At 37.6% G+C, this 12,546-nt stretch overlaps 1 protein-coding gene across 1 annotated transcript; it reads right to left on the reverse strand.

Annotated features, from left to right (window-relative positions):
* Positions 1 to 6,901: 6,901 nt before the first annotated feature.
* On the reverse strand, positions 6,902 to 10,004 carry LOC307168800 (uncharacterized protein). The gene is made up of 4 exons (XM_079889044.1): positions 9,558 to 10,004; positions 9,219 to 9,406; positions 8,000 to 8,698; positions 6,902 to 7,632 (listed from the first exon to the last, which is right to left on the reverse strand). The coding sequence occupies exons 2-4, from the start codon at positions 9,400 to 9,402 to the stop codon at positions 7,442 to 7,444; spliced, it is 1,074 nt and encodes a 357-aa protein (XP_079745170.1). The 5' UTR covers positions 9,403 to 9,406; positions 9,558 to 10,004; the 3' UTR covers positions 6,902 to 7,441.
* Positions 10,005 to 12,546: the final 2,542 nt, after the last annotated feature.

Consider the following 12,546-nt stretch of genomic DNA (forward strand, 5'->3'; position numbering starts at 1 on the left):
TAAGGAGACATTTTCCAATCAGTTTATGCCCCTGTGTGAAATTAAATTTTTGTTTATGTGCACGCTTTCATTGGCTGTGACTGACAGCCCTGACAGCACCTGTGAAGGGAAATAGTTTTGAAGAGTGGAGCGAAGGGGTGCACACAAATCTTCTTACGCTTGAGATGTAAACACACCTGCCACCTCGCATATAACAGCAGCGCAACATGTGCAACCATAAGTCTGTTATACCAGATATATTCACCCTAGTTTTTATAGAACAGAAGACTGCTTTCTGTATAAATGCATACAGCACCATACAACAAGTAATTTTTAATCAGTATTTTTTGTCTGAATTTCAGTCAAATAAAAAATATCTAAACATCCTTATAACAAAATAGCCTGCATTTGGTTGAGAAGTGAACATGCATAAGATATGATTCGTTTCCAGAGAATTTTTTTTTTTACCCCATTGACAAGTTGTTTTTCTCAACCATAAATCAAACAACTTTTCGTGAGGCTTAAGCAATTAAGTTAAAAAATATTAAGAAATGTAATTCAATCCAATCTCTATTATTATGATGCAACTCTTTTATGCAACTTTTCGTGTGAAGTAAGTACATTTATTATTGTAAATAATGTGTTTACTGGAAAACACTCATTTAAAGAGTTATTTGTGCAGGGCAGTTGGTCTGGCTGTAAACAGAATTATCAGAACTCTTCTAGCTCTTATTGATGATATTCATGACTATTGTGGTATTGGTAAGGACAGAAGACATGCTCCTTCCTAACGTGGATAATAAGACCCCAGCACAGGCAGTCCAACATGAGAATAGACATTCACTGTCATAGTTAACAAGACTGACCTGAGCAGAGAACAGCTATCAACAGTTACCACTGGGTGAACACAAATATTTTGACCAAAACTTTTAATTAGATAAAAAAGACTATTGATGGTGAAAGATTATTCAACACGATCTCATGAAAGTGCGTATCTATAGCACGAATGATATTTCTCGTATCATTTATACGCCAAAAATAGTTTTTGCGTACATATGATACGCAGTTTTCCCGTGCATATGATACGCACTTTATGGCGTGTAATACACACGCACTGCACACCCCTATACACAAGGGGTTTACAGTGCGTATCATTTGCATGCAAAAACTATTTTTGCCGTATAAATGGCACGAGAAATCAAATTCGTGCTATAGATACGTGCAACAATCTGTACTGTGTTTGCTACTACATCCAAATACACATCCACTTAACACAGACAGTCCAAACAGAGCATCTGAAATTCATTATGTGTTAATGTTGCGTCTCCAAGAAACACGATAATCTTTAGTAATTTCTCTATTGCTAAGACTTCTCTGATAGAATAAATCCATCCTCATTTATTAAGCATAAAGAAGCACCGAAGACTCATTTAACTATTGTTAATCTGTTTTTGGCATATAGTTTGTATTTGAGTTCTGAATCAACTATTTCATATTCAAGGCCAATGGATCAAGTCTAACCAAACATTTTTAATTTTGCAAAGGGACAACATCATGTCCTCATTTCTATGATAATTTAAGGAGCTTCAAAATGGTTGCAAAATCATCGTCAAAGTATTACATAAGTAGGCTATTTTATCTACATAAGTTGAACTTGAGGACAGGATCAGACCGATTCATGAACGAATCGTTTAGAATGTTTTTTTAACTGGATCAACTAATATATAACAAATTGGACATTGCTTCTCTCATGAACGCTTTCTTTTATGGTGCTTTTGTCATTTTGGAGCTTGACAATCCCTGTCCTCAATCACTTTCATTATCTTGGAAAAAAAAGAAACATCACAATACTGTGAGTAAATTATGACATTTTCATTTTTGCCTGAAATGTCCCTTTAACTAACTGTACAAAGACCAACAAGCAACATATTTATGACCATATAATCTAAAGTCATTTTGGTACACAGAGTTTTTTGGACAGCCAGTCGATCTAATACTAATTCAGGCTAAACCAAGAGCCAAAGAAATGTTCAGACCACCCGACAACCAGTTTCCAGTTTCAGCAAGACTTGGATAAAATTAACATAACACCTCTATCATGTAACATTTGCCAAGCTACGAAGTTGAGAACAGATAAGAAAATCTCAGCTGAAGTTCTGCTAAAGCCGTCAGGGCCTGTTATAGAGCCAGTATTTTACGTAACTGCAGTGTAAGGCTTAAGTCAATGACTCATGATGCAAGTCAAGTGTCTCCATTGAATATCACGCTTAACCCTGCACTGCTCCTTCAAAGAGAGACGTCAGCCGTCAGATTGTCAACGGAGCAATATTTGGAAACATTTGTCTGTATGACAACATGAGCAGCACTGCATTCGTTTAAAGAGACATTAAACGTATCTATTGATTTCAGTAAAATATTAACTGTTTTTGAGCAATTTATTCCACTGGGTGAAAAGGCTTAAACTTCACATTTAAACTTATTCCCTTCTCATTTAAACTTATGCACAAAAGCTACAGAGCAACTTACAATACTGCATGCAAGCAAACAAAAAATTCTATACTCCACAACCTGCATATAAGAGCGGCGAGACAATGTAAGCCCCCTTCCTTTAATGTGGTTTCTTTGTTGCCACCAGTCAGTGGGAGTTTTTTTTATTTTTTATTTTTTACACAAGGTACATCATTAGTATCTTTTTCTGCAAACAGTGAATCCAGAGCTATGCTGCTGTTGAATTTTACTGTGCTGTAATCATCACCAACCATGAAAGACTTCTCTGCACCTACAAAACATCCCTTAATGTTTTTTCCCCCTCCAGGATCAGTGTTCACGACGAAGACAGAGATGTTTCCCAAGAGGTTTTTTTTAAACTATATAGTCAAAAAAAACTTGACTTTTGGGAGTCATATTCACACAAACACTATGCTTTATCATTATCTTATTTGATTAGTGATTCATTAGATACTAAACTGTGTCTTAAAGGGATAGTTCACCCAAAAAAGAAAACTGTCATCATTTTACTCACCCTTGTTTCATTCCAAACATCTATGACTTACTTTCTTCTATGGAACAAAAAAGAAGATATTTTGAAGAATGTTCACTCAAAACAATGAACTAGGAAGGTTGTGCACTTTAAATAATATATTTATATTTAGTTTACTTATAATAATTGTGTTTGTTGACTTGAAATGTTTTTTTCTATTAAGGTCCACATAATTATGTCTCAACTTAACAGTACAAAATCCTAACGTGTTGTCTAAACACAAACCATTTATGTTAAGTAAAAAATTCTTACATCCAGAGGGACGCTAACTGCCATTTTGCCCTAACTTAATTTGATTGTGTTCAATCTGCTTAATATGTAAAATTTAAGTTTACTTAATCAGTTTGTGTTGGATTACATGAATGATTTGTGTTGCATTAACTGAAACTGGGCAGTGCTTGTTAGTTCCCAGCATGAATAAATGTTAAAATTAAGTGTTATAATGGGCCCTATTTTAATGATCTGAAACGCAAGTGTCAAGCGCAAAGCGCAAGTAACTTTGTGGGCGGGTCTTGGGCGCTGTTGCTATTTTCCTGGCGGGATAAATGACTCTTGCGCCTTGCGCAAATCTAAAAGGGGTTGGTCTGAAGTAGCTTCATTATTCATAGGTGTGGTTTGGGTGTAACATGAAATAAACCAATCAGAGCATCATCTCACATTCCCTTTAAGAGCAGGCGCGCTTGTTCTATAGCGGATTCCTATTATAACGGCGGATTTGCCAGGCGCGCACCAGGAGCAGTTCACAGCCGAGGAGGCCGACGTTCTCGTCAGGGACGTTGAGGATGGAGAAACACACCCAAATTAACTTTGGTTAAACAGGCATATGATTATTTGGGTAAATGTGTAAGCTAGATGTATGCTTTTATAATAAACTCTATCTATCAATCTATAAATCTATCTATCTATCTATCTATCTATCTATCTATCTATCTATCTATCTATCTATCTATCTATCTATCGTAATAATGTATGATTTGCAAAAATGAAAACCGCTGCTTCTGTGTAGATGAGAGAATCAAAGTGTATGCGCGTTGTGCACACTCTACATTGTTTATGGCCAAGCATGCGCCCTTAAAATAGCATAATGAACAACGAGCAACGCGCCACTGACTTTAGACTAGGTTTTTTCTGGTCAGTGGCGCAATTGTTTTATGGAACAGCAAAATAGCACCAGGGATTGTTTGCGCCGGAACACGCCTCCTTTTTTGCGCTGAACCGCCCAGGGAGTGCAAGTTCATTCCCTAGTTTAGCGACGTGCTTCTGTGGAGGGAAAAGCGCGTTAAACTTTTAACTGCTTTAGTTGAAGGAGCATGTAAATCTTAGCATTTAAGTTGCTAATATGTGCTACTGCTAGCAAATAGCTAGCTATAGTCTATCAATTTAATTGTCACTAAAATAAATGAAATATTAATGGATGAATGAAAATAACAAACACATAAGTTGAATGCAAATTAAGTTAATTAGTTGGTCCAAAACATTGCAAATTAGTTGAGCTGACACTATTAAATTAAGCTGTGTCCAACCATAGTAAATAAGTTGAATCAACCTTAATAAATTAAGTTGACCCAACGTAAGTACATTAAATTGGAATAACAGAATTGCATAATGTTGAAATAAAGCAAGTTAATCATGTGGAAATCCTTTCCATGATTTTTTTATGTTCATTCAAAGAGTTATTTTTTTGAGTGTTGATAATTAGTTTTGGTGCCCAATGAATTCCAAAGAAGAAGAAAAAAAAAAAAAAAATTCTCCAAATATCGTCTTATAGAAAGAAAGAAAGTCATATAGGTTTGCAAAGAATTTTCATTTTTGGATGAAATATCCCTTTAAAAAATCAAACAATCAAGGTAAAACAACATTTAACAAAATTCCTTCCATGCTAGATTAGAAATAATGTACATGTTGCTGTATCTACTAATACAAATTTCACAAGTGGGCAATGAAAAGAGTGAAAAAATGCTGACACTTCTTTACTTTAGCTGCTCTGTTTTTGTTTGGAAGTAGATTTCTAGATTTTTTAAATGCACTTTTCTATGTCAATTCAATTTAACAACAAATTTCTACCATTGATGGAACACAGATGGAAAGAAAATGAAGTAATTTTGGAAATGACAAACTAAGACAATACTGCACCTTTCCAGTGGCTGTAGACGTAGACAAGGTGACCTACAACTCAATTAGACACTCTTCAGGCTACTAGAGCTCCTGCTGGACCTACTGGAATGGGAAAAAACATCTCTGCATATGGTTTCATTAATAATTAAGTCATTATGTTAAGATTAAGTTAAAAAGAAAAGTTTGGCAAACAGCAGTTAATGGACTAAGATCCTGACGAAGAAGATCCTCTGGTCTGATGAAATAAACGTTAAACTCCTCAGCCTGAATGCCAAGCACTGTGACTAAAATGGCTCAACACCTGGCCTAATACCGTACCTACGGTGAAACATGGTGATAGCAGCATCATGCTGTGGGGATGTTTCACTTCGAAAATAAGCCTCAAGATTACAGATCATTTTGGCAACCTCCTGGGCATTTTCGCCTAAATCTATTTAGAAAAAGCAGCAAGCAAGTGTAGCGTTTCATTCTTAAAAGGCTGTACCTTTAAAATAGCATGCTTCTAATTAAGGGCTGAAATTAGTTTCTTAATCATATTCAAATATTAAAAAGGTTAAACACCAAAGAACACTGCCGCCCATTCATCAGGGTTTAGTAAAGCTTGAACAGACCCGTGTTTTGAGCGAATGAAATGTTAGGTTGCATATTAAGCTAGGTCATACAGTCCTAAAAGAATGGAAGAATGGCTTAAATGGGTCTTTTAGGGGTTAAAAAAGGACGTAACATCCATGCTATGTGATGAATAAGGATGGTTATATCATTATTAAATCGATTGTGTAATCTCTGTCGAATATGGCCTAAATGTGAAGTAAATTTACCAATGACATCACTACTACAATACTCTGCACTGCAACGGTAAGCACAGTTTATCTCCATCTCAGTGGCATTCCCGCTAATGTAGATGTATTCAGTGAAAAAGTGGGTTTTCTCAAGCTTTGATTAATGAAAGCTGCTGTAAAGCTGTTTATTTGAAGCCAGAATCATGCCAATTTGTCATTGTAAATCTACTAGTGAAGCTGCGAGCTGGTTAGAGGACTCTGAGTCTGTAACAGCTGGTTGAGGGGGAGAGGCAGTGAGGGGTAAAGCATCCGCAAGAGGTCCCTACTATAAGCAACGGTTACCATGGCAACGCTGGGGGAAATTAGGTGTTAAAGGAGTATCTTGTTATGCACAAAAGCATAATGCACCAGTAATTTTATTTTGAAAGTTAGACAGTAGATATACAGTCATCAGAGTGTGAAAACATAGCATGCTTAAGTGTTTTTGTAGTATTTTAGGACATATCAGTCATCAAAATATACAACAAAAACACTGTAGCTTGTGTATGTGTATATATATATGTGTGTGTTTAAATGTGTGACTAATCTCCTGTAATGTTCAATTATCCGATTTCACATTTAATGTCTTTTTATTTTATTTTTACATGTGCTATGAATACATTTTAGAAATGCTGTTCCACCAGTTCGATTAATATCAGTAAACTGTAGCAGTACTGAAGCAGAAGTTTTAAAGCAGCTTGCTTTGTAACACCTTCCCAGCATCTGAAATGTGGGACTGCAGCTTCAGCGCCCTGGGTGGAATTTAGAGACAGCATGATGATTTCAAAGGAAGCTTATTCAGCTGTAACAATCCGATGAGGAATTCAGTCTCAGGTGGTGGTGGAAGTTTGCAGTCGGTCTCTGAGCAAGAGGGGATTTTCTAACCTCTATTTATTTCCTTTAAGCTTCACTGCTTCTAACAAAAAAATAATTTGCATATGTGCATTCGCAGATTCAAGATGTGTTTATTGTGTATATACTGTATACATCATATAGATAACTAATTGTAAACATGAGTTTAATGGCATTAAATAAAAAATACAGCAGTTATACTCACCTACTAACATTATTCAGAGGGATTATATTTTGAGAGCATCATCTATGTTGATGCCGAAGGACAATAAAAAACACTTTGGATAAATAATGCATTTAAGAGAATCATTTGTAATGTTAAGTTGAAAGTGAAAATATATTATTATTATTATATTGCAAAAAAATTGACATTTCTTCTGTATTGGGAATACCAAATGCACAGTTCTTCCTTTAGTTTTGTAGGATGTACTTCTGAGAGCCTCTCCAGGTGGTCTGGTGTGGGTGAAAGTCACGATTATCTGCAGAACAGCAGCACTATCATTAACCTGTCAAAGTCATTGTGGTCGGAGTTATGTGAAGCATCACTATTCAATTACAGAAAATATCAAGCTGTTATTACGCTGCGCTTCCAACTTTTGGAGGTCGCACGTGATATGATATCAGACGTGAGGATTTTCTAGGCCCTGCAGGGAAGTTCCTCAGCTTTCAGCTGGTGAATGGGTCTATCACGAAACTCTTCTGGGCTAACGCACCGAAGTCTTTGCAGAGGCGAATGATTAGCCCTTGTCTGGGCTACGTAATGTACCAGCGAGTTGATACTGCAGTCACATTTCCATGGGTTATCGTGCAGATACACCTCCTTCAACCCTGAATCAATCAGAGATTTGAATAACGTGTTACACTTAACAGATAAGAATAAAAAAGTAAATGTTTTCATGTTTTTGACCAAACAATACAGAATTTTTGGAGTCATCATTCCATTTTACATACTTTTTATTACTAGCAATTGTGTTGACTGTAAAAATCATCTTGAGACACCTATATTCTGTTCTATTACATTGTGCTCCATCTAGATACGCAGAAGCATATCTTATGGCAACACCCCCTAAGAAACAAGATTTGTGTTGAAACAAGTGTCGGGGAATCTGAAACCAGCCTAATAATATAGTATTTCCTTAGAACTGATAGTCAGCTGGTCAGGCAACCCACCAACTAGTCGATTCCTAATTCTTACCTTGCATGTTGGCTAGCATGTTCCCATCAATAGCATGAAGTCGATTCCCACTTAAGCCCACATGAGTAAGTTTAGGTGTGTGGCGGAATACGTCAGCTGGCAGGCTCTCAATTTCATTCTTTCTGATATACAGCTCCTGCAGGTTGGAAAGACCTTCTAGTGTGGACGCGATAAGTGTGGAGAGCAAATTGTTGTCCAGTACCAGCATCTCAAGACCAATCAGGGGCTCAAAGGTCCCAGCTTGAATATTCGTCAGCTTGTTGTTGTCCAAGTTGAGAAAAAGCAGCTCTTGAAGTCCAACAAAGGCTTTGGGCGAGATCCTCTGGATGCGGTTCAAGGCAAGGTCCAGAACTTTGAGGGCAACCAGAGGCTTGAATGCATTTGGAGGGAGGGCAGTGAGGGCGTTCAGGGGCAGATCCAGCTCTGAGAGGTTCCTCATGCCAATGAACATGTTAGGCTTCAGGCTAGCTATCTGATTCTGGCCCAGCATGAGAAAGCGTAGGTTTAGGAGGTCTTTGAAGCCCTTCACTGGAAGTTTAGACATTCGGTTTCCTTGCAGATTCAAAAGCATCAGTCGCTGGGCACCAGCAAATGCTTGAGGGTGTATTGATTTGATTGAGTTTCGCTCCAAGTTTACGCTCTCGATTTTTGGGACGGAGTTCAGGATGTTTTCTGGGAGGTCCTGCAGAAAATTTTCACCTTGAAAATAAATAAACAAAAGGAAGCAAAAGAGGAGGGTTTAATTGGCGGTGCTGAAGCAAAAATCACTATGTTAGGGTTAAGAACTTGAGTGCAACAGTCAGGTCCCGGAAGTAAAATTCCCAATCATTTTCTCCAAAGGGGAATTGATTTTTAACAATAACTGACCATTAAAAACTGAACAGCAAGGTTGTAAAATGATGGTATGCTTTTGTTGAAGCAATCAGCCTGCATTATTTCAGCATGTTTAACCTGTTCCTGGTGAAAAACTACATTACCCATGATTCTGCAAAGATTTTGAATAAGAAACCTGTACTTTATCTTGGGATGCAACCTTGCTTAATAATAGTATTAATTAAAAAATAATTTTTTTTTAAACATACTGATCCCAAAACTTTGAATGTTAGTGTACATACACGTGGTATTCTGGATAAAAATATGGTACATTTTTGAACAGGTAAGCAGTGAATTAAAGTTACATGAAGATCCATGCACTATTACTGAGAACGTTCCTGCTCACCCATTTTTAGGATCCATGAGTCCAGAGGGAGTTTGGGTGGGATGCTCTGAAGTCCCCTCTTTTGACAGTTGACTTCAGTCTTTTCCGTACTGGATTTCTGGCTGCATTTACAATCACTGGGGCAGTTTTCCACGGCCTCTGCAACCCACAGCCATAGCACGGCTAACCCTGCAACCAGCTTCATATCCCTGAAAACACGCAGAGCCAGTGATTTAATTATGTCACGAAGGACAATATAATCCTACTGAAAAGAGCATTAGGGGTATTACTGCAAAGAGAACCCCACACATTGCCGGACATACTGTTTGTGTTAGATGCAAATTACTAATGCAGACTTACCTCGTGACCAGATGCTTAATGGACGTCTAAATCCAACGCTGCTTTTATACGCAAAGCTAGTAGCCGTTCTGAGCTCGAGCCGAAATGTTTGCCCCTCCAGCAAAGTGTGAGCTCTGTAAAACTCCCACCACAGCACGTTGGTGAGAAAAATGACATGCACAGATCATGACAGGTTTCCCTGCCAAATGAACTCCTGCGTCCCTCGAGAAAAATCTGCGGGCATGCGTTTTTGCGTAGGTGTGTGAATTCACAGGGCACCTTATGCATGGCTTTGATTGTTTAACTTGGCGCAGGTACGGTCTGGTTCACGGCAGATTGATGTCACTGTTATATCAGTGAGGCGAGCACACATGATAATAGGGCAGGTCGATGAGCACAAGTGATCGGTTCGGGCGGCACAATCCCTCAGCCTTCAGAGAGCCTGCTGAGCTGATAAGGACAAGGACCTTATACAGCTTTCCCCTTGGGCTTTTCTTGGCATTGTCCGCCAGGATTAACAGTAAGAACGAGTCACAGTTTCTCAGTTTCTCGCGAGCATCATCAGTGTCACTCTTGTTTTCACGGCCCCAACGCTTTGAAAGAGGAGGGCTGGCTGGCCGCAGGAAACGCACAAACCTCCAGAGATGTTATTATAGCTGTGTCTTTAAGTTTGACGTGTCTGCTCACCGAGATGATTTTATTGCGCGATAAAGACGAAAGCTCTTTCAAGGCCCGCCAACAGCAACCGAATATGCAAGCCATCTGGAGCAGCATAATTAGAATTTTCTCCAGCACCAAGCTGAGAAAAACCGACGCACCACCTCTAGCCACCCAAAAAGAGGAGCAGTCAGAGCTGATAAAAAAAACTCTTGCGTGATTCTGATTAATAGGAATGTGTTAATGCTGCATCTGCTCTTTAACAATTATTCATTTCGGTATCAAGTAAACAAACAAAACAACACAACACAAACAGCTAGAAAAATCAAAGTGCATTTCACGCTTGCTTTTACTGTGTTTGTGAAAAAGCCATACACGCATATTTCTTTCAGCATCAGTGAATCCCTTCCCAGCCCCAATCAGATGGATGTATTGTTGCAAAATAAATCAAATAGATTTTTCTACAGCTCCGCACTCATGCTCTGTCACTGATGCCAAATAGTACCAAGACTGGACAAATTCCTGTAATTTCCAGTGCTGTAATAAATTGCAAATGGAGTCAATCAACCGCAGCAGGCTGCAGACAAGAACTCTGGCTGAAGACAAAACCACATTTTACTAGAGGTCATGTACGTTCTCAGATTTATGTCCACCCCCAATGCCCAGACTCTTAAAAATGGCCATCTTTCTCTGAATGAGAGGAAACAATGGGTATCCTTTTATATCAGACCCTGGCGACTTAATGTACTCAGCTTGGAATAAACACAGTTGAGTACATTTTTGAACGGACACAGATTGGATTTCACATGACTTTGATCAAATAGTTGTTTATAAAGTCACAAAAATCATGTGTTCGAATTTGCCAAACTCACAGGAAATTGTCTTTGGAAAGAAGAAAAGTCTAATTTGAAAGTGAGAAGAGCTTCACACAGATCCAGGCTAACAGATGTTGCCTGTAATAAAGCACAATTTAGCATGACACTAAAACCAATTAGCTTTCTAATGTGCACGTTCATGGGTACTTCATTTGTTGCGCATTGGCCAAGGAATGAAATGGTTTCATGCATCAGTCACTTTGTAATTTCCCTTGATGAGGGAAGTGATACTCTGACACTAGATCCTTCACCCCAGGAGCCTAAAATAAACATTCTTATGCCAGCTGACCCATCACAGAGCAAAGTAAACCTTACATCAATTGTACATCACATTGCTGACATCTAGTGCTAGACTGTAGCTAATGCATAAGAATATCACTGAAGAGTCTTAGGGCTTGTGCCAATACCCACAATTGCAGTCTTGTTGGTCACTTGAGAGCGCGAGGACAAAACAGAAAGAGAGTGTGCAGGACTTCCGAGGATACACCCTTCGAAGGCCGTGAAGGTCAGACAGAGCTTTGTTAAATGCGATGGCCTAAAGCCTACGGAGGACTGTTCTTGTTGCCTAGCAACTGTGGTGGGTGAGTGGCAATAAGTTTGTACTGGACTTTTTTGAAAGTTATATTAGAACTATCTGAAAACAAAACAGGGTTCACAAATTGTCTAAAGTTCTCCATTTCTGTATAAATAAAAGAGTATAAACTATATATAATTGCAACTTAGTTGGATATAAGTAAATACTTGAACTGCTTTAAAAAATATATAATAATTGTATATGTGTCATTAGATATTTGAGTAAGCTGAAATGCTTATGGTTTAAGTGTAAAAGTGTAATTCTGCAATTCTTCCAATGAAGAATTTCTCACTCTTTATCAGTAAATCTCACACTCAAGTTTTTGTTATCCTCATTGGTATAGCTTACCAAGTCAATTAATTTAGAAGGCCACCAAATGGGAAAAACATTTACAAGGTCAATGAAACATTTAAAGCAATATATATATATTTTTTTTTTTTTATTACCGTCATATTTTACTAAAACATTTTTGTTGGATCTCAAGATTATAACGCTATAAGTGGGTAGTTTGTGGGAATTCCCAAAAGTTTATACAAGTGTGCTATTTTTAAACTAAAATGAGAAAGTAGGCTATACTTTCATTCTACTTTTGGTGTACTTCTCAGAAAAATACTTAAAATGACACTATATAGGCTATATGAAATTTACAAATAGTCTAAAAATATGGAAAAGAAATAGAACATTTAATGTATTTTGTGACAACAAATTCTTTTGATAACACATTTATCAGTTACAAGTCATTTGACCAGAGAGAGTGGAGTTATTGACAGGAAAAAAATGGAATAAAAAGAGGATGGTAAAAGATAGACTAACAACTACAGTAGGAAACAAATCAGACTCAACAGTCAAATGCAACTTGAAATATCTACAAAACATCTACTAACCTATAATAATAATAATAAAA

Source organism: Squalius cephalus (assembly GCF_949319135.1).
Source record: "Squalius cephalus genome assembly, chromosome: 12".
Taxonomy (NCBI): domain Eukaryota; kingdom Metazoa; phylum Chordata; class Actinopteri; order Cypriniformes; family Leuciscidae; genus Squalius; species Squalius cephalus.

What these genes read in the sequence shown, in the direction of transcription:
- LOC307168800 (XM_079889044.1), bottom strand. Translation starts at nt 9,402, where the DNA reads ATGAAGCTGGTTGCAGGGTTAGCCGTGCTATGGCTGTGGGTTGCAGAG. An exon ending in CTCATGGATCCTAAAAATGG is followed by an intron (nt 8,699 to 9,218) that starts GTGAGCAGGAAC and finishes TTTATTTTCAAG; the next exon opens with GTGAAAATTTTCTGCAGGAC. An exon ending in CATGCTAGCCAACATGCAAG is followed by an intron (nt 7,633 to 7,999) that starts GTAAGAATTAGG and finishes TGATTGATTCAG; the next exon opens with GGTTGAAGGAGGTGTATCTG.